The sequence below is a fragment of the Aythya marila genome (assembly GCF_965140915.1).
Source record: "Aythya marila genome assembly, chromosome: 2".
NCBI classification, from domain to species: domain Eukaryota; kingdom Metazoa; phylum Chordata; class Aves; order Anseriformes; family Anatidae; genus Aythya; species Aythya marila.
Window position 1 is genome coordinate 119,863,465 of NC_139043.1, and position 17,944 is coordinate 119,881,408.

Here is a 17,944-nt window from a genome sequence, read left to right on the forward strand (position 1 = left end):
AAGTGTAGTCCTGGCGGCGGGGCCGGGCTCCGAGCTGAAGCGAGGGGTGGAAATGGCGGCGGGCGGGGCCGAGGGGCAGGGTTTGGGCCCCAGGGGTTAACGTGGCCCGGGCGAGCTGTTTATATCGCTAAATGAAAAAAAAGTTCTCAAAGACCGGTTCAGCTAGAAGAGGTTTATTGATAATAATGGTGTTGACATGTAAAAAAAAAAAAAAAGGATTAAAAACCATTTTGCATTACATCAACGCTTGTTGCCAGTACTTGCATCAGCATTTCACAGCACGCTTGTTTTCTTTAAAGGCACTCCTGGTCTCACTAGAAGAATAAGGCACTTACAGATTTATTTACTCTAAAACTCACGGGTGCTCCTTCTCCACCCATTACACTAACACCTTTGCCATTTGTTATGCAAATGTTCTGATTATTTAATCATCGTTAATAGCAGCAAATTCAGTGTACAGACTTCCTACTGAACATGTAAACATTAAAAATAATTAACAGTTCATGAAAAAAATAACTATTCAGTGCTCCATTGTGTTATATATTCATTTATATATATATTTATATATATTACCATTTAATGATAGATCCAGGATATTTTTGAAGACATTTTGGACTTCATAGAGATGGTGTAGTTTAAATGAAGATAAAACCCATACATTTTGTCTGCATACATATACAAATGCAATCAACGGAAGTAATCTGATTCTTGTCTCTTTCAGATAAAACCACAACAATCGGGGACTGGTTTCATAGGAAAGGATTGAATCTTTTTTTTTCACTGAAACATGGCTAATTCCTTTATGCAGTTTACATTCAAGCACTAAAACTGAAGGAGCATAACTTTAGGACAGTACTTTCAGTTCTCCAGTTCATAAATGATTTGGAACTTGAGTTAAACTCCTGAAGAATTGCCAGATGTCTGGCTACTTAGTTTATTTTCTAATAAAGAAGAATAATCATTGCAATGAACTCAGCAATTTAAGGCGCTTTTTTCATATCACAAAATAGTTCAATCAGAGAAAAAGAAGGATATGAAATACGTGCATATATGAAAATGCATCACAAAAATAATTTCTTTAGATTTAGGCTCTGTTTCAAAGATATCCTGAAAGAAAAGAATGAAAATGCACTTGTGAAAATGAGGGGATTGGAAAAAAAATCTTTGTCAGTTTTGAAGGAATTTTATAACAGACATTGATCTTACAATATCAGAGGAAACTACCACCACCAAGTATAATATAGGACTTTCATAGGTGTTCCTCATGCTAATAAAGAGAAGCTTCCACTGGCTTTTGCAATAACAGAGTATCAATAATAAAGTAAAATAAGACATTTCTGACTTAGTAAGATATTCTTATTTCTCTCCCCTAAACATATATTAATACAGCATTCCAATGTTCTAATGATTTCAAAATAACTGAAGTTAAGCACTTCTAGCTACCTGAGAAGTAATTAATGATTCATTTATATGAACATTCACATGGAATGCTTAAATATCTAGTATTTATGTAAAGACCCCTGGCTTGTTACAAAAGAGAGATAAAAATTGTGTAAATGAACTCCAGCAGTTGCTGTATTTCAGGAATTTTAACAAAAAACAGAGTCAAAAGTAAATTAACATTTCAGATTATTAAATATTGAGGAATGTAGGATGTTATTGCTATGTAATATACGTGACAACTTATACATATACAGTACTCATATATGAATCATGTCCCTTAGAAAAATCCATTTTCCATAACTATAGACAGATTTTTTTCATTACATATAAGACTTGACAGAAAGTTAAATCATCCAGTGCCCAACACGACGTAAGCTGGCAAGATACCAATTACTTTTCTGAAGATAAAACGGAAGGCAGCCAGCAACTCCTAAGCTGAGGCTCAAAGTGACCTACAAGCACCCTTATACCACAGAACAGATATTTCTAAAGCTCAGATGTATGAAGGATAATTTACTTCACCCTTCAAAACAAACTGATACTGCAAACAGCTAAGAGCTCTTGACCTCTAACACTCTACAGCAGGAATTAAAAGTGTTCGCATTACTGGGTTGCTTATAACTTGTTCACAGACAATATCTCTGAAGGAAGAAAATCAGAATTTTCAAAGTTCTTTTGACTCTCTTAACAGTTCCTCTTGGTTCATGCTGTCCTTTGAAGAACACGTACATGGTGTTTTTCTCATCTTCCTCTATGAAACTAGCAGATTACTGTGTTAATTAGCACAAAATGGGAAGCTGCACAAGCAGCACAGAGATAACAAATGTTTCACTATTGCTGACTAATTCTCAATTTGACTGTGCAATCTTAGCAGCGCAAACTAACAAAACAACCATTTCCCTGAGATCAATCCAAAAAGCAGCCTCTTTCCCCCAGTTGTAAATTAGGCCTGTATTCATACTTCTGCAACTAGTCTACCCCATTCACATTCTGTTCTACTTAAATTATTTGGCTTTGTATTTAATCATCAAGCCAAGATAAAAGAGCTAAGCATAAGGTTCTGGTCACAGGAGTTTTCTCCAATGACTTAACAGGAGCAGTATCAATAATGTCCTATCCAATGCACAACTACTGACATACAACTTAATCAGTTACAAACAGTATTGCAAACATTTAGAATTCATTAGTCTCCTCAGATGTACATACAGATACACTCCAGTTACTATTAAAGTGCAGTCAATGTAACCCTCAGTGCCCCGCAAAGACATACTGCTTCCATTTACAGCCAACTTCAAGTTTACATGAAAGATTTCATATTAAACTTATTTCCACTTCCAGTCTTCATGATCTGCTGTAATACTGCCATAAGGTTATTTATGGGCAACCAGAGAAATGCTCTGGAGATAATCTGCACACGACATTATGAAGTCAGTCCATTCCTTGGCCAGCTCTTCGAAGGAGACTCCTTCCCCTCCATATTCCTGTGGGAGAATGCTGACTGGGAAGTGTTCAGTCAGACTCTGCATGTAGTTATTTCCATGCATATGCACCTAAAGAAAATATATGAAAAACATTTACTTCAGAACAGCTGTTAGACTCATGGGTGAAAACAGACAGCAAACAAACTCAATGCAAGGGCTTAAGCCCTCAGCTTGGTTCTACTAAATAAGTGTTCATAATGAGTTCCTTCAATGAGGAAGAAAGTACTGTGTAAGCAAGTTTCACATGGATGCTCGAACTCTCTCCTGCTTAATGATTGTTCAGTCTGTGTTTTAGTCCATGTTCAATCAATCTGCAGACAAAGAACTGCATTTTATGCAGCTCCAAGCACAAGAGCCAAAACTAACTACACCCATGTAGATAAACTGACCTAAACCAGGGAATACTGGGGTTTGGTCTTGTCATGATGGGTATCGCATAGCTGCTTTTCAGTCATTTCAGAAAAAAAAAAAATGTTTGACACCTGGCTATTCCTATCTGGTCCTGCTATATGCATTTACACTCAACATTATGTGCTAGGTATGTAAATTCAGACAGGTACCAAGGTGGATATTCAGAAGAATACCTGTCTTACATTTCAGTCCTTACAATTCAGTTCCAGAAGAAATTAGATCCTGGACTGCTCCTCCACTTTAACCCTTTTAATGCAGTCATTCTAATTGTTCTTTTCTTGCTTTATTATAGCTGATTTGAAGCCTTGTCCATTAATTTCGGTCAGAAAATTTTATAGGTCTCTTATTAAAAATTGACAAGAATTTTCTGTGATTATTATTACACAAACACTACAAACACATTCACTCAAAATGTAGCTAGCTGCCTTTAATGCTTCCACATCAGGCACTAAGATAATGAGTGAATAGTAATTATTCCTATGAAAGTATGGGGAACTGGTCCTTCTAGTTTCTTTTCAGCTTATACCTGCAACTCTAAGCCATTCCATGAATCATATTTGGTTTGTCTTCTTTCAGGCCTTTACTGTCCATCTGTCCTCTTTCCCACTTTTTGAATTCTAGCCCCCAGAGATTCTCTGAGCTGGATCTGGTGATAGGGGGCTGTTACATGGACATTAATATGACAGGGGAAGGGCCACAGCATCAGGCTGCTGGAATGTATTCTTTATCATCTGTGTGTCAGTGAGTGACTACACAAGGCTGGCAGAAGTAATCCTGCCTCTCTACCATAACAAAACGCACATGCTAAGAAAAAGGGGACTGGCAAACATCACTAACAGTGAAAATCTTGCTTTACTGTCCTGGAGTGCAGCAGCTACTGTAAATGCACAAGATCCATGTGCATTGGAGGCACAAGGAGGCCTCAGAGGGAGAATATTAAAAGACTGTGCTGTTTATTTTGTACCTTAGCTCTGCTGTTAACACTTCACAGCATTTCCTCTTCTGCCAGCTGAAACATTCAATATTTCCTTCCTGTATTGCAATAAACCAGAATTCTTCCAGAATTCTTGGCATGCTTTTGCATCCAAATGCAGAGTTTTCCAATTTAAAACTACAAAATAATTTGCAACAGCTAAGAAGCTGCTTGGAAAATAAATCTGAACTTCAGCCTGACCTCTTTATTGATGCATAAATGCCTCTGCAGCTTTTACAGAACTGGATAGCTGTCTTCTACTAATTTTGCACAACTTAGAGCATAATGTCACTGAAGAGTGACAATTTCTCACTGGCATTTATAGACTGAATGCTAGGAGATCTGGGACCTATTTCTTCCTAATTCTGCAGAAGTTTTGCTGTGTGACCTTAAGCAAGTTATTTAAACCAACCCTCTTGAGTTACCACGTTTTTTTTTAATCTTTACAAAAAGATTAAACAACAAACACTTAACAACATCAAACACTTGCAACTCTCACATTATTGGTAACTGTGAATGTTTTACAATTAGATTCCAGAGGCCAGTATAGTATTAAGACATAAACATGACGTATCCTCTTCAGTATTCAGATCCTAAAGGAAATGCTGCAGATTGTAACGTAGGGGTTTTGTGGTAGAAAGAAATGTTTGTGTGCACTCACCCGTTGCTTTATTTTTTCAGTGAGAAAAGGCTTAATTAGAGCGAAGACTGGATGGAAGAATAAAGGCTCATTAATCAAGTGGATACCTCGAACTTTTAGTGGAAAGGAATCCTGTCAACATACATGAAAAACAGCATGAGAAAAAGGAATTATTGAAAAGATTCTATTGTTAAGGACAAATCTGTGAAGACTACCTAGTCCATAGGTTAAAGAATTCTTCCTGACCTTGCTAATTCCTGCACTTTGGAGTGCTCTTAGTTTACACTGCTTAGAAAAGCATATCTTGTTCCTCGAATTAGAAAAAAAAAAATCAGTATATGAAGAGGCTGACTTAAAAAAACAAGCATGAAAAACGAATTGCACGTAAGTAATGCACATGAAGCTTGTGCTAAGCTTTTGCTCCACAGCAGAGATCCTGCTGCTCCTTTACCAAAAAGCTATCTAGTGTTTTCATTGGCAATTCACAACCTGGAGGAAAATATGTATTTTCTTTTCCTTATATACATATACACACAAACTATCAAAGTTGCTATCTTTAAGTTAAATACAATATAATAAAATTAAATAAATATAATACAATAATATAATAAAATATTATCCAGAGAAAAGTCTTAAAAGTAGCAAAAATTTACCCAAGACAGAACTTCAGTTTTACAGTAAGATTACTCTCATAAAATTAAAATTGCATCTTCTATACAGCCTTTATAGTTTGAAATACTGACAGTTGGATTCAAGATTCATGAAGAAGTACCACAACTTTGCAAGTTTAAAGGAAGTATGGCAGTGCTCAAAGACAGTATTATAAAATAGGGTAAAAATAAGTTCCATTCATCTCTCTCCGATACTACTATTGCAACCAGAGTTTTTCTGCTTATAAAAATGGCACTTGTCACAAACAGTTCTTCCCACTAATACAATAGTCCTTTTCTCCTTATTTCATGCACTATTCTATGGCTAAGGAAAACAAACAAACAAAAAACACATGCATTTAAGTGCAAAATCTATTAGATTTTAATGTATGATAAAGACCTCAAAACTGTCAGGTTTTAGGTTTACTACACATTATTATGTTTTATATGTTTAAAGGCTACTGTTCTATACAAAACAATTTGGTTTTGCCTGTGGATAATAGATTTTTTTCATGCTGATGTTCGTTACTGATGGTACTATGCTTTCCACTCTGTATTGCATTTATTTCCTTTCTATTAATTTCTGTTTCTCCATACAGGATAATAATTTGCAAGAAAGATACATTTCTTAAGAAAAACATAGAGTTGAAAACAACGTCCCTAATTATTTTTTATAAACATATTGATTAACACTAAAATAATCTCTGGGAGAAGTATATGAACCCAGCTAGAAAGATGAAAAGAATCTAAAAAACAAACAAATAAAAAAAACAGTTAAGTTGATTCCTTATACAAGAAAACAACACTAGAAACACAATCTGTTTTTCCCTCTTTTTCAATAGCTATATTAAGCCTTTATAAGCCTAAAAAGCATAAAATAAATCTGAAATAAGTCATGATGGAAACATTCCATTCAAAGAATTTCCTGGTTAGAGGTAATGGATTCAAACCTTAAGATTTAATTGTGAATATAATTATACATAATTTCTGCTCTCAATTTCAAGGTCATGAAATTACTAGTAACTAGTTTAGTGCCTCAGAAATCGACTGAAACACTCTCAATGGCTGTTTTAGTGAGATCTGGCCCAGAATCATATGAATGAGATTTGTCTTATTCTAGATGGGGAAAAAAAGGGGGGGGGGGGGGTTATACCTGCTAGTTTCATTGAATTTCTATAGTAAATATCAAAAATGAAGAATGGATGAAGTTCTGATGCTATTAGCTCACTGACTAAGCTTCGACTCAACCTCAGACAAACCTCAGACACGAACCTTACCAAATCAAAGTGAGAGATTATATCCCTAGCTCATTTCTACATCATAGGTTAACGGTTTTATTATTACTGATTTTTAGCTTAATTTCAGAAGGAAAATAGCACAAATACAGTACAAGCACAGTGTAGCCTGCTTGTCAATTCTCTGTCTCCTTCCCCTCTTTTTTTTTTTTTTTTCTTTTTTTTTTTGTCAAATTCATTAGTAAAATTCAACCAAATTTGACAAAAAGGAAAAATCTTAAAGACAGTAAGATCCCTGCAAGTGTTGTTAAAGTCAGGAGGTGAGGTAGCACTAAGTTGCACAAAATAATGCTCGTGTTGGTGAGAAAAGCAATCAAAATAAACATTGTACACTGTTGGTAGCACATGGATGGTGGTGTGGCATCATCCATACTGGCCAACAAGTTATTGTTCTCTTGCTCTTAAATGCTCCCAGCACATGCTATTTCTCACCTTCTCTGAGTCTCAGTGGGGAAAAAAAAAAAAAAAAGAAGAAATAAAAAGGTTTTGAACGACAAGTTAATGTACAAAAGAGTAGAACAGAAAAGATCATTACAAAAGTAGGCTTTATCTACTCATGAAATTCCTGTATTGTAACAGGCAAGTGGAATTCTAATAAAACATCAGAGGTTAAAGGGCATTTGCTGCTATACATGAACAGACTTTAAGTCAAGTCGAGCACAGCTTATGCCTCAGCTGTGTGACATTTCATGGATTTAAGTTTTTGTTCTTTCAAACTGCATGACCTCTAAAAATGTCTATGGAAGGAAAAATTACCATAAGTTTCAATGGAAGAAAAATTGGGAGTTATAGCAGTGAAGTAACATAAAGCAGTATGTTATACTTACTGTGAGCACAGCAGCAATTTTCTTGGCCACTGCTGGACTGATTTGAAATGCATGAGCAAATCGCCACCCTTGAAGATCAAAGATAGCCTTGACTCCATTCTTCTGAGTTTCAATCTCCTTTACGATGAGTTCAGATGTGATCAAACTTACACGAAACACATCATATGCTGTAAATAACTTGGGATCCCATTGTCCTGAAGAGTAAATAAGATTACACTGCATTACCACAAGCATACAACATACACTTGTACTTTCACTTGCTACTGCTTCTGATGTTCTTCTCAAGAAAAAGTAACCAGCTATATCAAAGGTTCTGAATTAAACAGATTTGCCAGTACAGAAATTCTTTTATGCGCCTGTTCCATCAGTTATCTCTGATGCTATTTCTATTTCTGTAGATGGTACCAGAGTAGTGTGTGACATCTACTGTAGAATCCAGTAGAAGATTTTGACAGGAACGGCTTAAGTCAGTAACTGTCATTTTAGCAGAAACCAAAACAAAGCACAGTATAGCTCAAATGGGCTAATCATTGTCTATGGCCTTCAGGAACTGATCATCAACTCATAGCCAATTCATATAATTTTTCTTCAGTACAGTAATACTGCGAAGATTCAGTGAATCCCATTTTCATTTCTGAGGACTGAAAAAGAATTGCATGGTATTAGCATTAACCCTGGACACAATCTTCAGAGAGCACAACTTTTCAAAGAAAAGCCTTTCCTTCTGCTAGATGAGCTGATATTAAAAAAATTATTTTAAAGTTGGCAAAAATCATTTCTATGTCCAACACAAGCACAAAGAAGCATGGCATCATGTGATCATTTAACTTTTTTAAAAGATTTTGGGGAGTGCATCATACAAACCAAGGATGTTCAGAGTGTATCTTACTAACAGGGCTCTTCAGCTACATACATCTAAGTGGTGAAAACCCAGTGAACTCATCCTCATGTAAGCTGAATGTTGCTACATGGCTAGATGTGTGCCTTTTTTCTGTTCCATCTCTCCACTCTGTGCTGGCGGCTGCACCAGCACAGTCTTAGCATACAGCTTTGAAAATTCCCATAGGAACAAAATTAATGTTTGGTAACTCAAGGCTAAATAACTGCATATTCTTGTAAGTTTTATGCTTCTAACCTTCAGGCTTTTAGCCTTAAGACTTTTTTTGATGCAGACATAATAATTCTATTTAAAAGAAAATCAGTCCATCATAAAGGACTGTATAGCTTTAGCCATACTAGTGATAAGTCAAATGATATAACTGTTGCAGCTCAATGAATCCATCTTTATCTTAAAGGTATTTCTAACAGGGAGCAATAAATATAATACTTTTCTAGTTAAGATATTCTGATATCATCTTCCATTTTATCAACTCCCAGTGTTATACCCATAAAATACTTTTATTTTGCTACTGAAATTGTGAGAATTAAACAAACAAACAAAAACACACATAAAAACATTAGTGCAAAAACCAGGTATGAAACATGTCCAAGAAATTTTGTCACTCACCAATTCTGTATATTAGAACTTTGCTTCCATATGGGTCTCTGGATCTCAGGACTCCGTGATAGCCAGCATGCAGAAGACCAAGAATAGAAGATGGTTGTAAATCTGCACTTATTTCTGGGCATTCAATTCTCCATTTCTGGTAATTCTTCAGTAACTGGAAAAAATAAATGTGCATGTCAGATTTGCATCAGGTATTACATAAAAATCACAGTTAAAAATGTGCTTTTCAACATGTGGTCACAGTCAGAGGTTTAATTCATCATATTAGCTATCATTTCACTGTGCATTTTAAGAAAATCGCTCCTAGAAACAGAAGGCTGCTATCCTTCATCAAATGAGCAAGTCATTATGAATTTAGAATCCTATCAACTTGTTAATGGACTCCAGTTATTATTTTATGTCAGAAAAGAAAATTGGACTACGTAGAAAGCAGCAGTCGTTTCTATGTAAAATACATTAAAAAAAAAAGTTTCTTACAGAGGACAATTCCTTCCTCACCCTCCTCCCCCCAAAGTCTGGGCCCATTTTGTATTCACAATTATTAATAATTTCATTTTACTGTTTGAAACACATATGGTCATCAGCATATCTTAAGTACATTTTCAGTCCTTCCTATCCCTCTGAAATTACAAAACACAACAGTGTAGTGGATTCATCTCTCCCATTACCTATCAGACCCCAGAGTGGAAATAACGAGAACCCATTTTGCTAAAACAAAGATTCTGCCCATTGTCAGGAACATGATTGCTGCCCTTGTTCCCGAGGCTGGAAGGCAGCATCATATGCAGGCTCTTCTAAAGGATAGGAAGGGCTATGTGTTGAAAGGAAATGGTCTAAATCTAAGGAAGAGTCAATTACAGGTGTTTCTTTCTGAGGTAACATCTAGGTAGAGGAATTACAGGTAATATTGTGAAAGATTATTGTAGAGATGGACTGTGAAATAATAAATCGGTGATGCACTAGTTCCAATTTCCCAGTTTAATTATCGTTTCCCTTTTAAAATAAAGAAATTAAGTGGTGGGAGAGAAAAGGAACTGCTGTGCCCTGCAACTAAAGTTTATTTACGACATTTTGAATAGGTAAGTAAGGAGTTACAGTGGCTGTTTTTTATAAATCTTTCTGTAAATTCATCAGCTATGATCTACCTCTGCTGTGCTCAATTGTCCAGAAGTGACCTTGGGGATAGCTCTAGAAAATAATTTAAATTTTGCATTAAAATTTCCTAGATAGCTACAGTTTGGACTCCTAACTGAGATTTTCAAAGGATCTAAGTGCATCAGAATGTTTCAGTACCTCATTTCACAACAAACTCACACACACATTTAAATCTCAAAGGTAGCACACGCAGGCCAGCCTTTCAAATTGTTGCTATATTTCATCAAACAGCAAGAAAACAATCATCCTCAGTACAGTTGCACAAATGAAGTATGTTCAGCAAAAGAAAAAACATCAGCCAACACTCTTTTATTTCTGTTAATTTGTATTTACTCATCTCTAAGTTATACCACATTCTGGAACAGAAGCAGTAGAATTAAAAGAACTGTCAATCTCCAGCTAATAAAACATAACCTTTAATAAATAACAACATTTCTCATAGCTATGCAAGGATGATTTTCTTCACCATCTTCATAGAATGGTTGGAAGGAACCTCAGTGGATACTGAATCCATCCCTTGGAACATCACAGCATCAGAGTAGCTACAGACTCAGGAGTGAAACCGAAGATTCACCATGGTCTACCTCATAGCCCACTTATGTTAGATAATTAGTCTTAGCAGTAATTTCTTATTCTTCCTTCTACTTTCAAGTTTCTTGTATCATTTAGTATACAACATACCATTTTTCTTCAGCTTAAGGCTCTTCTTAAATGAAGGTCCTGAGTTATTTTTAAGGTCTCTCAAACAAATTGTCATGAGGGAACTATTTACAGGGCATTATTGTTTGTTAACATAATTTATTTACAAATAGATGATGCACTGCTCAGCAATTATCTATATCCTTCCTGGAAATACAACCTATAAATATGTGTTTATAGGTACAAAAACGAGAGAGTTCAACAGCCACACTAAAATCCCATATGATTTGGCAATGAGCAAGTTGATAAAAACCTCATCCTAAGACATACACTGTAAAAAAGAAACATATAAGTGCTATAGAATTTTACTTAGTCTTATATATGTTCTAGTCTAGGTTAATTTAACAACCAAACAAAACAGGTGGTGGGGAAGTAGTGGGGGAAAAGAAATTAATCTCTGGAACAGAAATTCACTGTGATTGCAAAAATAGGCCTGATGAGGTGCCACATAAAGAGTCCAGCATCAATAAAGAGCACTTTTTTTGTGACAACCAGACAGCACTGTTAACATACTGTGTTCTTTTCCTTTGTCTTTCCAACACAGATGCTTAAAGAGCACCAAACATCTAACCAAACATCTGTAGCTGCATCCTTTGTCCCTATTCTACTAACTTCAGTTGTACCACAACATAATGAACTAATTAACAATTACTTAAATGTTTTCCACAGATTTTGAAGAGCTGCCTGCCAAAACCAAGATGAGAATAAATATGTTTACTCAATCCCCTGAATAATCCCAATTTGTCAGTACAGTTCATTTCTTCTTTTCATGAGCATGAACCTTTCCCAAGTTAAAAACAAGAGCTCAAGTTCTGAGCCTGAAGAGGAAAGGAAAGGTGTTCACAGTTTGCAACACACTCAAGATCTTTATGAAAGATATAATTTACCTACTGACTGTCCATTCAGCAATAAATATACGGTTGGAACACTTCTGACACCTTCCATGACGTGGGCAAATGCTACATCTTTTTACAGAGGCATGGCTAAGCTCCAGCCCTACCTCCCTTGTTCAGGAAGCTACAAAGTAAATAGCTCTCAGATTTTGAAACCATGTGATTTAATTACCTGAAATAGTGATTTATGGCTGAAGTAGATGTTAGCAACCCTCCACAGCATCTGCAGCTAGTTTGGAGACATGTTCTTTCAGTCTTTATTTATGTAAACAATCACTTTCTTAGCAGCTGGACACACTCCAGTCACACGGAGCTATTTACATGAGTAATTCCTACATATGTAACTGAATTCAAAAATTAGCACTACATACTTACAGTTTTACTATATTTTGAAAATATCTACTTTAATATTGTTTAAATGCAGAAATCCATGTGGAATATTTAAAACATAGGAAACTTTTCAGCAAAAGCAGCAGGGGAAAATGTAAACTTTATATATAATAATCAGTCTGAATGCAGAAGATAAAGCAACTTTATATAATCAGGAAAAACAGAAGCATGGATTACATTGGATAAATGCAATGTAAATGTAATAAAAATGTCTCATGCACCTACAAGGAAAACATCTCAATGTGTAATTATCTGTGTTTACAAACTGAGTAACCTACTTAGAAGCTGCTGAGCATCTGAAAATAGATGCAAGATAGCTTGATAAATGGCTAAAGCTGGATGAAAAACTCCACTGTCTGGAGTTAAGCATTAATTAAGAGCTTTTTCCTGAGGTCTTTTGGGGATAGTTCCAGATTTCTGAACATTGGAGATAGAAATGTTACTGATTAATCCAAGTTTCATGTGATGCAAAACGAAGAAAAGTGAACTTAGTACTTTAGTTAGAATTAAAAGAACTGGACAACAGTGTTTGTTACAGAACCACTATAAACATAAACATATGCAAAAAGGTGTGTGTGTATTTTACATTTCTTATATATGCGCTTTCATCTACACAGAGAATTTAAAGATTGAGCATATACTGGCATAGAATTTAAAATATTTTTATATGGACACAGAACTTCCCTAATTCCACATGTATTACCTCTTCACCAGCTGGGAGAAGACAGGCACGAGCATAAGTTTAGGCATTTGGCTTAGCACAAAGGGAAGAGTGGCCAACTGTTTTATGTTTCCTCAACAGTCAGTTCAGAGAGCCTACCAAGGGCTCTTCCACCCTTTTCATCATATCTCTCATTGGCAAAAGGTCTGAAAATCAACCAAGTAACTGGTTTGAACTTAGTAGTTACATTTGACTGCTGTGAAGATCCTCAGAGATAAAGCCTGAAATCCAGCAGTATTCAGACACCACCCAAGTATACATGTAGTACGCACATACAGCAGGATGTTTGACACATACTGTACATCCTAGATTTTCTATGCAACTTACTTGCAGCACAAAGTTTCCTCCATAAATCAAATGCAGGGCAAAGAATGAGTCCAGATATATGCCTTTGTGTCAACCAGAACTCCTAAAAGGATCCTAGATATTTAGATGGTTTTGAGCGCTCTAAAAAGGATGCTTAAAGAAGTGTAAGTGGTATGTTAGGAAAAGCATTTCAATGATGCGTTTTTACTGAATTGTACTGTGACAGTATCTTTGATCACAGCAAGAAAGTTAAATGTAGCTGGCACATTAAAAAAAAAAAAAAAAAAAAAAAAGAATTAAAAGAATTAAACCCATTGCTTTAGCCACATTAATGGAGACCCATGGCCTGCTTTTTAGCTTAAAACATGTATAGTTTGTAGGTATACGTGTACAAATGAACAAGTAAACAACATATTCAAGTCCGGTATGAATTTATATCCAGACTGAAATCTTTTGCAGCATTCAAAACATGACATAACAGGTTTGCTCCTTGCCCTGACTGATCTGTTACGTGGACCCACACTAAGCAAGAGTTTGGACTAGATGATCTACACAGATCTCTTCCAACTTAAATTATGCTGTGATTCTCTGATTTCCATATAATTTAAGCAGAATATATTTGCTTAATATATTAGCTTGAATTGCTGGTATCAGCCACAGTAATGGCTGCTTCTCTCCAAAGGACCCAAGGGAACATCATGGAGCTGGGACAGGGGAGGGTCAGGCTGGGTGTTAGGGAAAGGTTCTGCACCCAGAGGGTGGTCGGGCACTGGGACAGGCTCCCGAGGGCAGCAGTCACAGCACTGAGCTGCCAGAGTTCAAGAAGCGTTTGGACAATGCTTTCAGACTTATCATCTATTTTTTATGTAGTCCTTTGTGGAGTCCTATGATCCTTGCATGTCCCTCCCAACTTGTGATATTCTATGATCAACATCTGACCCCTACCTTTATTTCTCACCGTGATTACAAAGCCACAAGCAGAAGTGCTTGTGACAATGTAACACCATTCCTTCTAAGTGTCAATGTTTTGGGGATGTCAGCATTGCTTTGAAGTCTCACAGGACAAGAACTGTCTTATTGACTTATTCAGGGTTTGATGTGTTATTTGACAGTTATTGTTAGCCTGTGTCAACAGACTTTCTGTTTATTCCTGGAGACATAACTGTGACAGGATTTCATATAGGATTTAAGGATTTCATCATAACCATTCTCACTGATAGCATTCACGCATTTGAAATCCCATAGCGGAAGGTATCTGCTTAATTTCATCTCTTCTTCTTGAGGTTTCTCCTTAAGTGGTTAGGGTTCATGTAGACATCTCCATCCACTTTTGAAGATAAGGCATGTGGCCAAAATTAATCTTTCCTGTGATTCAAAATGCAGGAAAAGAATTTTCTTCTAAAAAAGATCAGTCTGCTACTAAGCTTAATTAAATATATCACTGATTTTAAAGCATACAGACAGTTCTAGTTCTCCTTTGAGTTCTTCAGCACCAAATACCTGTTTCAGTGATGAATTTTCTTCTAGCATATCATATGTATATATCAATAGATGAGTACTTTGAAACAAGTCTGGAATTGCCAGCAGGAAAATGTAAAATATTTCTGTTCCAATGAGTTAACATAAATGACTCAGGAATTGAATGTCTTTTCACAATCTACCAGATTATTATTTTCTGAAAGATATCCAAACACTGATAAACTGAAATTCCAGGGAGGCCAATAATCAGATAGATCTGTGTCACATATTAACCAGGCATGCATCAAGAGACAGTTTGGTCAGTGGCCAGACTCTGAATTAATATTTAAGGCTAAGTATAAGCCCATGCCAAGAAGGATGCTTGAGAAGAGCTTGCAATCTTTTGGTCATAAGCACTGACAGAGCCACAGACTCTGATTATCCCTTACTGCTCTACAAGTGCTATGCAGCAGTACACAGAAGCCCAGTGGGGAAAAGGGGCTGTGTCAGCCTCAACTCCAAACTGAGAGAGGACATCTAACCAGGAGGGGAGGAGCACCCACTGTCTAGACAGACGACAGGAGGGCTCTGTCTAGGATGAAGTACTAATGTAACCTATAACCTCTGCATAAAGTCACACTTGGGCTGGACGAATATTCATCTTATGACCACCACAGACTTTTGCACAATAATTCTCTTGGGCTTTTTAAGAACACGTTGACTGCAGATATTAAATAAAAAAAAAAAAAAGTGTTTGTGTTTCTCGTGTTCTTCCCATGCTACTTCCAAAGGGAAGTAACCTAGAAATCAGTGTCAGCTGGTATGTGGAAGATTAAGTACAAGCTGCATTTGGAGAAAGAAATTTTAGGTAGAAAGCTGAAATGTGTGGTTTTTGATCATCAAAATCTCTCAGAACAAAGAAGGGTCCAAACAAGAACTTTACAGAGTTCATAACCAGCAGAGACACAGAAATTCTGAAGAGATTCTAAAAAGACTTGGTTCTTCCAAAGCAGGTCTCCAGCCCTAAAGGGCTGACTCTCACAGAGCATATGAAATCTGCTACTCTGTAGACTCTAATCTCTAAACCTAGCTTCGATTTTACACTCTTGAAGAGTAGTCTCATTTATAATATGTCTCACAACTTATCAGAAGAAATGTATGGACCAAATTCTGAGCAATTCATGTAGCCATGTCTACACAATTATTAACTTCCAGTATTGCAACACATGTAGGAGTGCATATTACCTTCATTAAGCTGTACTTTTTGGAACCTAGTAATACTGTGGGGGGGGGGGGGGGGGGCAGTTTTTGCTGGGAAAGAAATAAAAGAACAGCACAGTCCTACAATTGTTACTGCACAGCTGATATAAGCAATCTCATGAACTTCAAGCAAAAGCGAGATGCATGAATAACCAAAGGAATCTGGATTGACTTGCTTCTTCTTCTGCTGAGGAGGGATGATTTAAAGCTCTAATGCCAATGTTATGAATCAAGCGAGGTGAACACAAAATACATTTTTAAGCTAGTTATTATTAAGAGCATCATACAATTTCTCACAGTCTTGTTTAGCCACCCTGATCCGACAGTATACCCACATGCACAGAAGTCAGAAAATAAATGGTGGGGTCTGTTGTTTGATGCTTTGTCATCAGCATCACATTCCATGGAAACACAGTTCCCAACTGGCACAAGCAAATAAATGCTTTTGCCCTGGGAAGATCCGGAAATACTTTCTGTTGAGAAGGATTAGTGGTTTCCTTTATGTAAAAAAGGAAACAATTAATTATAATTTGTACCTTTGGGTACCGAAAACAGGCATGCATTGTCTATAGGGCAAAAAGCCATGCAAACAGCCAGGAAAGCAACAAAACTTACCAAAGCCTGAAAGGTGTTAAACCATCAAACTCTAAGAGAAAGGAACTTATTACTGATAGCTTTACACTAGGGTTACTATAAATGTATAACAAAACCAGCAGGTGTACTAGGTGCTGGTGGCCCAAGGAGGATCCTCAAGGATGCCCTTGCAAGGATGCCACTCCCTAAGCGGAGCTGTGACCTTCCCACATTTCCCATAACCTTTGTGGCTGCTTTTGGTGGGGTCGCACCAAGCTGGCGTGCGCCCACGTTGCTCCACGACCAACATATTGCTACACCCACGAAACACCCAAACAGCGCGCATCACCCACCCGTCCACCCCCGGGGAGCAGCACCTCACCCCTCAGCCTCCATTTCCGAGCCCACCCGGGGGGGGTGACACGAGGGGACCCCCGAGGTGTGACGCCCCCCTCCCCACCTTACCCTCCACGCCAGGTCCACGTTGAAGTCCCGGGCTCGCAGGAACCTCAGCAGGAAGGCGTCGCTGAGGGGCTGGGGCCAGCGCTGCCCGGGCTCTGTCTCCGCCCGTCGCCGCAGCTCGGTCACGGCGCCCCGGGCCTGCGGCGACTGCTCGGGGAGGTCGCCGTCCCCTCGCTGCGACATGGCCGGGGGCCGCCGCTCAGCCCCACCGCACGGCCGGACCCATGGCGAGGTGCGGGGCGGCGGCGGCTGCAGAGCCCGGCCGGGCTGCCTCCGCCCCCGGGGCGGCGGGGCTTAACCCCTCCGCACCCTTCGGGTTACTCCCCCAAACCACCCGTTTTTGTTTGTTTGTTTGTTTGTTTTTCTTTTTCCCACTTATGGAGACTTAGTTTTCAGAACTTTCTGCTTTCAGCGCATCGCAGGGAACTTTTGCTGAGTTTCCCGGAGAAAAAGAGAGGTTGTGTCTGGTGGGAGAAGGGGCAGGCAGCTCAGGCAGAGCACAAGGAGGCTGCCAGCATATTCAGAGGAAAAAAAAATCAGGAATGCTAAAGCCTTGTATGAGCTCAACCTGGTCACTGTGGTAAAAGATAACAAAAACAAGAACAAACAAAACAAAAACAAGAACAAACAAAACAAAAACAAACAAACAAACAAAAAACGTTTTAACAAATATTTTCACAGTAAGAGAAAGGGCAAGGAGAATCTCCATCCTTTACAGGACACAATGGGGGACATGACTACTGAGGATAAGGAAAAGGCTGAGGTTCTTAACACCTTCTTTGCATCTGTCTTTACTAGGC

The 17,944-nt window shown here is 37.7% G+C and overlaps 1 protein-coding gene across 1 annotated transcript; it reads right to left on the bottom strand.

Moving 5' to 3' along the window:
- Nucleotides 1-161: 161 nt before the first annotated feature.
- Nucleotides 162-17,422, bottom strand: TTPA (alpha tocopherol transfer protein). Its single transcript, XM_082754673.1, has 5 exons — nucleotides 17,148-17,422; nucleotides 9,228-9,381; nucleotides 7,721-7,914; nucleotides 4,970-5,080; nucleotides 162-2,993 (listed from the first exon to the last, which is right to left on the bottom strand). The coding sequence occupies exons 1-5, from the start codon at nucleotides 17,325-17,327 to the stop codon at nucleotides 2,814-2,816; spliced, it is 819 nt and encodes a 272-aa protein (XP_082610799.1). The 5' UTR covers nucleotides 17,328-17,422; the 3' UTR covers nucleotides 162-2,813.
- Nucleotides 17,423-17,944: the final 522 nt, after the last annotated feature.

Excerpts from the sequence above, each read along its gene's own strand:
- TTPA (XM_082754673.1), bottom strand. The coding sequence starts at position 17,327 with ATGTCGCAGCGAGGGGACGGCGACCTCCCCGAGCAGTCGCCGCAGGCC. Across the intron at positions 5,081-7,720 it reads AAATTGCTGCTGTGCTCACA|GATTCCTTTCCACTAAAAGT; the intron begins GTAAGTATAACA and ends GTATGTTGACAG. Across the intron at positions 2,994-4,969 it reads CTGAAAAAATAAAGCAACGG|GTGCATATGCATGGAAATAA; the intron begins GTGAGTGCACAC and ends TATTTTCTTTAG.